The 8,781-nt window shown below is 50.6% G+C and overlaps 1 protein-coding gene across 2 annotated transcripts in view; it reads right to left on the reverse strand.

The window, feature by feature from the left end:
• The window catches only part of Asb2 (ankyrin repeat and SOCS box containing 2), a 41,402-nt gene extending 34,796 nt beyond the window's left edge, over positions 1 to 6,606 (reverse strand). Inside the window, exon 1 of one of the 2 annotated variants that reach the window (XM_052738850.1) lies at positions 6,307 to 6,606. Coding sequence is in view for 1 of the 2 variants with exons in the window: in XM_052738849.1 (XP_052594809.1) it covers positions 5,672 to 5,682 (11 nt within the window). In the remaining variant the exon portion in view is untranslated. Of the gene's footprint in view, positions 1 to 5,671; positions 5,749 to 6,306 lie in introns of those variants that run through there. The other variant, XM_052738849.1, reaches the window with a different exon arrangement.
• Positions 6,607 to 8,781: the final 2,175 nt, after the last annotated feature.

An 8,781-nucleotide genomic window follows, 5' to 3' on the forward strand; every position in this document is an offset into this window, starting at 1 on the left:
TATGAAGAAACAGGGCATTTCTAGAAGGTAGCCATCCTCTGTTACCCAGCCCCTCTGGCAAGGGATCTGGGGTTAGGTGTGAGGGGGGATGTGTTGTGTTCATAGAAGAGCTGAGGAGGTCGCTTCTCAGCTGCCCTCTAGACTGCTGGCCATCTGAATTGCTTGCAATGACCTTACCAGCCTATAGCACCCATAAAACATAGTTTCATATTCCTGTCCAAACTCCAGCACCTAACTGAAGGTCAGGCACACAGTAGGTATTTAATAAGTGCAGGAGAATAAACAGTAGAATCAGCGTAAGTTTTAATTCCCTGGAAGGCCAGCTGGTTGCTGGGCTGGGGACCCCCTTGCCAACTACTCTAGCCTTGCTCTGCCATCTGCTGGCTGTGTCTGGGTTTGCAGCCTGCTCACTAGCAGGCCTCATCCTGCCTGTGAAGTACTAACAGCCTTGGCCTGTTGCAAGGATGCATGATTTATTGCAAATGCACAGCACATCATCTGACATACATCCAGGGCCTGGAAAAAATCTGAATGTGATTTGCAGCTCCCTGGAGGCAGCCTTTACCTGCTCCTGTCCATTCAGGACCTGCCCTGGCTGACAGTTTTCTGAAGGGCCATCTGACGGTTTTACCTTCTTCCGGACTCTCCTCCATTTCAAATGAGGGTGGGCCAAAGTGAAAGGAGCCCCAAACCTGTCTTCTCCTCTCATGGAAAGGGTGACTGTCAGCTCCTAAGCTGAGCAGTGTGGCATGGTGCGATCTGGTCAGAGCTGGGGTGGGTGGACTCCATGTTCTCCCTCACCCGTCCTGATGCAGAGCTGGTGTCCATTCCTCCCAAATGCCCCAGCCCTTCCATCGTCTAGTTGTAGACCTTGGGGGACCACCTGCCTCCCCCCGCCCCACTCCCAGCTTCACTCTGTACGAGGTGACCATCTGCACAGGACAATGGCCACTCTGAGGGGGTTCTTGAGTTCCATAATTATGCAGGGCACATGGCAAGCACAGTGTGCGGTTTTCATTTCGGGGTCACATATCCACTGGGGCATGAGTGTGGAGGGCTGCTGCTGCACCGTGCTCCTGAGCAAGGCCATGGCTCTGAGCCGGGTGTCACCTCAGAGCTGTACTGCCAACCCAAGAGAAGGCTCTCTTGCCACCAGTGTGTGCCCTCGGGTTTGTTGCTGATTGAACCACATCGAGAGTCAGTGGTAGGGGTGTTGTTTTTCTGGCTGACAATGGGGAAGCTGAGCAACACCCAGAGAGACACAGTGATAAGGACAGGACCAGAAGGCTGCATCTGACTTTACACCAGACTTCTGTCTCACATAGCTAAGGGCAGCCTCCAGCTGCTTTTCTTTTTACTTTTTGCACTTGCACACACGCACATGTGTATGCATGTGTGTTCACATGTGTGGGGACAGGGGAGGCGAAAGTGTGTGAATGTGTGCATGTAAGCCTGAGGGTGACATTGGGTGTCTCTATTTAATTTATTGAAACAGGGTCCCTCAATGAACTCAGAACTAACTAGCTTGCCCCAGAGATCCTGCCTCTGCCTCCTATGTACTGAGATTACAGGCAGCTGCCATCCCAACTCCAGTCCTCATGGTTGTGAAGCAAGTGCTTTTCTTACCAAGTCATCTCCCCAGCCAGCACCCCTCCTGATGCTCTTTAGGGTTTTAGGAGAGGCTGGGGGTAAGAATAAAGACTTTGTGGTTTTAAAAGCTTCTCTATATGTATATACTACTATATGTGAATATATAATAAATTTATACTCACAAATGTGTTCGCAGTTGAATCATACAAACCCTTCATGTAATATATACTATATTATATACATATATTTATGTATATATGTGCAATCAGCTCTCTGAATCTGTGGATCCTGCATCTATGAATTCAACTACCTAAATTTTCCAGAAAAATGTTCAAGTAATGGTGAATACCTGTAGACATTATTCCTTGAACATGTATAGGACATCATTCCTGTCATTATTCCCTAAACAATACTGTGTAACACCTGCCTATGAAGGGGCCCGTGGGTAATCCAGTGATGGTTTCAATGAGGATAAGAGAATGTGTGCACACTCTATACAAATACTACACGTCTTCCCTAGGGGTCTTAAGCAACTGGGATTTTGCTATCTACAGGTTCCAGGAATGCATCCCAGCAGATGTCTAAGAACAACTCTGTATGTACCACTGACACATACATAGTGTCTGTCAATGTATTGTGAGAGTTTCAGGGTCTCCCAAATGGTCCAAGACCCTTAGCCTCGGGTGATCTTGCAAACAGGCTGCTTGGACTAGCCTGGGACTGAGAAGGAAGTGGGGAGTTACTGGACTGTTCCTTGTCCCCTCCCACCCCCAATATGCAGTTTTATTCTTTGCAATGTTCCTTCTACCATCTTAACTCCTCATTCTCCAGCAGGGACTCATGGGAGACAAGGAGGTCTGCTCTCCTTGCCTGGTCCTCATGCTCTGAAATCTGAACAGTAAAACCCACACTCGTGGTTGTGAACCCTGAATTGTGGTCAACCACTGTCCTGAGCAGAATCCTTTGACCTCAGTGCCTGTGCTGGTGAGTTTGTGTCAACTTGAAACAAAGTGGAGACACCTGGGAAGAGGGACTCTGCCTCCATCAGATTGGCCTGTGGACATTTAATTGATGAAGGCAGGCTTAGGCCACCATAGGCAGTGCCACCCCTGGGCAAGTGGGTCTAGGCTGTGTAAGCAGGCAAGCTGAGCAAGCCAGGGCAGAGGAAGCCGATAATCAGTATTCCTCCCTGAGCTCTGCTTAGCTCCCTAGATGTTGGGTTGTGATGTGGAAGCGTAAGTTAAACCAACCCTCCCAGCAGAACACCCAAGATGCTTTCAGTCGACGACGTCTTTATCACAGCAACAGAGACGCAAAGTAGAGCAGCCCTGGGGAGTATTCCCTCCCTCTGGTACAGATGGGGGACGGAGGCCCAGAACGTCAGTGGCCAAGGGCACACCTACTTATCCCTTTCTTCATCGACCCCCTCCCCTGGCCCCAAATGCTGAGGGCGATGGCAAAGATTCCTACAAGTGACTCTTCACCTCACCCTGCTGCATCTTTGTTGCTGCCCTGGCTAAGGTTAGACCCAGACCAAAGCCCCAGGGTGGGCCTTTGACGAGTGTATTAATTGCTTTTCCGTTGCTGTAATAAACTAAAAACTGCAAACTGGGGGTAGGGCTATGAACTCTCAAAGGCCCACCCCCCAGAGATGCACTTCCACAGTACAGCTGCGCCTCCCCACGTCTTCACATTCATAAACCTATGTGGGGCATTTGTCGTTCAAGCCACCACAGGAAGGAACAGGGCTGAAGGGCCTCTGGTGTCAGCCTTTTTATAGGCCTCTGTCTTCACAACTTAACAGCTATTTCATCATCTTTGTCAGGGGAGCAGGAATTACTTGCAAGAGACCCTCCAGATCCAGCCTGTTGACTTTCCCTCCTAGCTGAGGGGTGACCATTTCCTGAGATAGCAAGTCAATCCCCTTGCACCCATGCTCTGTAAATGACGCATTGGTTGGCCAAGCTGAACTTGGGTGGAGTCGCGCTTCAGTCTGTTGTTGGAGGCCTATCTGAAGTAAGCAAACATTTGTTGGTGTTTCTCCAGGACAAGCACATGGAACAGGCCTCACAGCTTCTCAGCACAGCTGACTCGGCTGCTAGTCTCAAATCCTTGGTCACGGCCAAGCTTGTGACTTCGGGGTATCAAGGCTTTGGGGATTCTGAGTCTTGGTCAGTTGTTGTGTGTGGGAGACGGGGATATGATAGGCTCAGGGCTGGAGAGTGCAGTCAACACCACCACACAGGACTCTTCTCCCTTTGTATGGAGGGGACACTGAGGCCTAGAGAGGTCATCCAATGGGATTTGATCTTGTCCAAAGCTGACTCTGCCTTCACTCCACTACCAGACCTGAGGCCTATTGTACAGAGAGGGGAAACTGAGGTTCTGTCTGGAGTGGAACACCCTGCCTTCCCTTCGCTTGTCCAGTTCACAATGGCTTGTGAATCTCTCTCAAGCCACCTGGAATCCTAAAAAGACAACTTGATAATTTATTGATTTGGGGCCTGGGGTCCATTGATTAAAACCACCTCAAAAGACAGTAAGAAAGAGGATGAGAGAGGGGTGGGGGTGGGGTAGGGGAAGAACAGAAAGAAAAAATACTTTTCTGAGTCTTGTGACAAATAATGTATTCTAAGGAATCAGTCTTTCACAGCACTGAAGGCCGCCAGAGGCATTGCCTGTGAGCAGCAGTTAACAGGACTCCAGGGAGCCTGGGTTCCCTCTTATTCCCCCAGCCCCTAAGCTGTTGCCTCTCCAGGGCCAGGAGGTCACCTTTGCCTCAGTCAGGGTGGAGGGCCCCTCCACTGCCTCCAGGCCCTGCAGGAACTGGCCGGTGTCCCAGGCTCTATCCTCCTACGGCATCCAGACACATCAGTATGGCTCAGTCCACAGGGCTAGACACAGGATTCCAGGGCCCTGACCCAGTTTCTGCCTAGTCTCTAGAAATACCAGGCTCTGCCATCTGCCAGTAGCCTGAAGTGCTGGTGATGGGTGGCAAGGTTGGCCACTCCTCCCCCTTCAGGCAGCCAGGGACTCTGCAGCTCAGAAGAGGCAGCCTAGTGGACAGGCTGGAGACATTTCTGTGTCTCCTTCAGAAAGACTCTTGGACCTAGTCTGTGGGCAACACATGGTACCTAATGATGCTATGAAGATGCCAGGGGAACCCTGCTGGGTTCACAGAGATGCCGACCACCACATTGCCAGCCTGAGAGCCATGGGAGCTGTGGCTGTGAACACGAGTACTTGAGGTCCTGAAGCTTAAGTTTGATTCCCAATTCCAGGTCCTCATTGCTGCCCAGCCTCAGACAAGACCCTTAACCTCTCATACCCTCAGTTTCTAAATCTTGTAAAGGGGAGTTAATGGTCACTTCACACTCATGGTGGACTTGAGAGGGGTCAGGGAACTAATTCCCTCACATTAAGTTGTTGATGGATACCAGCTAACATGGGCTGAATTATTCATTATTAAATCATTCCAGGCCCCCATCCAGGGAAAGAAGACAGCACTCCTAATTACTGCCTTAAGGCTCCCAGCACATACCAGGTGTGGTCTACTTGTGCCAGAAGGGACCAGAAATATGAGATGGTTCCTTTTAGTGGGTATACGTCCATGTTTTGAACAAGAGTGGAATTAACAACTGCTTTGGCTAAGGTCAAGCTGTGGCTGGGGCCTGGTATGGCAGCCTGCCTGAGCTCCTGTGAATTCCCTCAAACCTTGCCTCACAAGGACTCCCTGCAGAAGGAGGGTTTTCCTGCCCCAAGCAGGGCTTTGTCACATCTCCATTGTCCCTCGATGTCACTAGCCTGTTCATGTCAGCCCATCTCCCTGACTTTGCAAAATATAGCCTGAGATAAAACCCCACCTGCCTCCCCCCTGCTCATATACTTTTCAAGTGTGTTCCACCCCCCACCCCACCCCCACCCCTGCCCAGGTTCTGGAGTGAGCACTCCTCCCTTCAGCCTCCACAGGGGCTTCGTTATCCTTCCCATCCCAGGGAGTCTTTCCCTCAGCAGCCCCGTCCTTCCCAAGTCTCATCTCCCTTTGCCCAGCTCTTCCTCCACCCAGAGACCCATTGCTCACCGTGATAACATTCCATCTGCTCTTTCCAAGTCCAGTGCTTATTCAGATACGGTGTGTGCACATGTATGTATGCATGAGATATTTTTGCTTCACTGCCTCCCACAGATTTTTTTTTAGTCTCATCTAGGTAGCATCTCTCATTTCACACCCTCTCCTAACCCTCCAGAAAGGGCAGGCAGAGCCCACATCACCTGGGTTGTTATCAACTTTACATTACTGTTCATGCACAGCCCTCTTCGTGCAGCAGACACTGAGTCCTCTTGCAGGAAAGCATCTATCATTTTCTCTGCCTGGAAGCATTTTCAGAAGTCACCTGTCTAACACAGACATTACCGGAGACCCTATGGACCCAACTACAGTATCGTTGCTCACTCCTTTCACACGTCCATGTTTAGAAACACACAACAGAGTGACACTCTAAGCCGGAGTCCTCCAGAAGAATAGCTATCGTGCATGACTCCCTGGTATGCATCAGACCCAAAGTCTCCAGTATGTGCGGAGCTGGAGAGAGGGAGCAGAGGGAGAAGCATGGCACAGTCTGGCTATAGGTCTCGGTGAATCCTGAAGCTGCAGGTCCCAGCCCGCCCAGCAATTCTTTTTAAAGTCTCTGTGACCAAGTCGAAAGCATGCATTACCTGCAAGGCTCTGTGGCGGGGACACAGGTCTGGGCCACAGAGAGGTTTTCTTGACTGTCTGAACTCAGAACATGCTCCCTGAGTTTGCCTCCTGTGCTGGCCCTGAGCTTCCAGCTGCTGTGCCAGGCAGTTCTGAAACACTCTCCTTTGAAGCAGGGAGTTTATTTCGGGCCCACCGCATGACCGCGATGTCAAGCCAAGCTATAAGATGTTATGACTCTCAGATTTCCCTTCTGAAGATTGAACCGAGGAAGCTGCAGTCCCGCCTTCCACTCCTCTAGGGGCACAGGGGACAGGCTCCCGCTCCAGAGAGCATCTCGGGAGGGCTTCAGCCCTCACGTGATGTCATCATTTGTAAGCCTTGACATGGAGGCCATATATGGATATGTTTCTAGAACTGCTCAGGCAGGCGCTAGGAGAGGAGGGAGATGCAGGAAGACAAGACAGAGGGGAACACAAAGACACAGAGCTGGGAAAGAGAATAAAAAGCCAGGGACAGAGCAGGGGTGTGTAAGAAGGACCCAAATGGGGAAGCAGGAAGATGGACTGAATGAAGGAGGGCACATAAAGGGTTCTACATAAGACCCTGGAGAAAATCAAGGCTCAGTGATGGGCATGCAGCAGGTGGCCAAGTCCAACATTTAGAGACACCAGCTATCCAGAGTTGGATGCTGTGGGGTGGAGCCCCAAGGGACACAGAGCAGGGCATGAGCCAACAGACCAGTGAGCACACAGCCTCAGGCCACCGTGGACAGGGTCAGCCACAGAAGGGACCTACTACCCTCAGGCCTGGGAAAGAGTATCTCCACTTCTGGAATAGGTATTCTAAAAGAGGAGGCTATTTCCGCTTTTCCTTTGGATCTCTGGTGTCCTTAGCCATGTACTTAGCAATAGGAAGCAGAGGAAGTGACGTCTAGCAACCTCCAACGCTAGACAGGGGACAATTTGCAGTTACCATGTAGTGAGGCTGTCCCTGCCTGCCACAACCAGGGGCCCAGACAGAAGACCCACTGAGGGAGAAGAAGAGTGGACAGGAAAGATAGCCGCAGACAGTGAGGACCTGTTTTAAAAGTGGGCCCTCCTCCATCCCCAACAGGTGCTGCATCTCCCTCCTCTCTAGCTCCCGCCTGGGTCGTTCTAGAAACATACCCATATATGGCCTCCATGTCAAGGATCACAAATGCCAGAGATAAGCCACCTAGGCTGACCTTTCACCCCCTCCTGATCATTAAAATCATGAGATGGGCCAGGTGTGATGGTGCACCTTTAATCCCAGCACCCCAGAGGCAGGGGCAGGTAGATCTTTATGGGTTCAAGGCCAGACTGGTCTACAGAGTAAGTTCCAGGACTGCCAGGGCTACCGAGTGAGACCCTATCTAAAAAACAAAACCAAACAACAACAACAAAACCATAACAAGAATCCAAAACAAAATCATGGAATGGAATGAGATAGTATTTTCATGTCTCTGGGCCTGGAGCTTCTAATATGCAGGACCAACTTCAAATATCTACTGAAAAGTCAGCTTCAAAGTTGGAAGTATTTTCTTCTTCACCTTTGAGAGTTTCATATGTGTGTACAATGCATTGGGTGGGCCATCAAGATGCGCCAGCAGGTAAAGGTGCAGGCTGTAAAAGCCTGTCTCAAAAAGACTAACGAAAACCAGGATTCAACTTCATTTTCTTTGCCTGTTCACGGTAGGATGTCTTTCTCAATCATGTCACAGTTCTCGGCAGAGCCAAAGCTCCCTGGTCTCAGGGGGTGTTGTAACCTCTCCAACTGGACGGGCTCTTGGGTGTGGTACCCAGAGTCCTTGGGTCCCAGTTGAGACCCAGCAAGGTGCTGTGACTCCTCTGAGCTCACTCGGCAAAGAAGGGCATAACAATGCACACACTGAAAACTGGCCCATGGGATCAGATGCCTGTGTCCTACAGCAGAGACACTCCTGTGACATGGGCAGGTTTGGGTACCTGCCTCAGTATGGAAGACAGGAAGTACAGCCCAACAGGAAGAAGTACGCTGGAGCCGGGCCTGAGTACTGCCCCTCGAATCTCCCAACCCAGGGCTCTCGAGTTGAGCTGACTTGGACCTTCAAGTGTTGTTACTAGTTCATCACCCCATACCCTGGTCCAGCCTGTGGGCTTTCCAATCGCTGAGTATTAGCCATTTCTGAGGACATTAATGGTGTTGGGTAGCTGTTTTAAACTGTGTCCCTGATGAGTAATCATAATGAGCATCTGATGGCCTGGACTAGTGATTTCTGGAGCATTCCATGGTCCCCAACGTCAAGTAAGATCCAGGAGTAGCTCTAGCAACCATCTTTTCAAAGGACACAAAGGGGTGGAATGGGAACAGATGCAGAAACCATAGGCGAGTCAGCCTGTAGGAGGAGGAAGGCCTCTAGAAGTTCCCAGGACTCCCATGGAAAATGCGGGATTTCGCCAGCAGGACCCAAAGAAGCAATGAAATTTGAACCC

This window comes from Peromyscus californicus, unplaced genomic scaffold, assembly GCF_007827085.1.
Source record: "Peromyscus californicus insignis strain IS unplaced genomic scaffold, ASM782708v3 Scaffold_15__1_contigs__length_86483966, whole genome shotgun sequence".
Classification (NCBI taxonomy): Eukaryota; Metazoa; Chordata; class Mammalia; order Rodentia; family Cricetidae; genus Peromyscus; species Peromyscus californicus.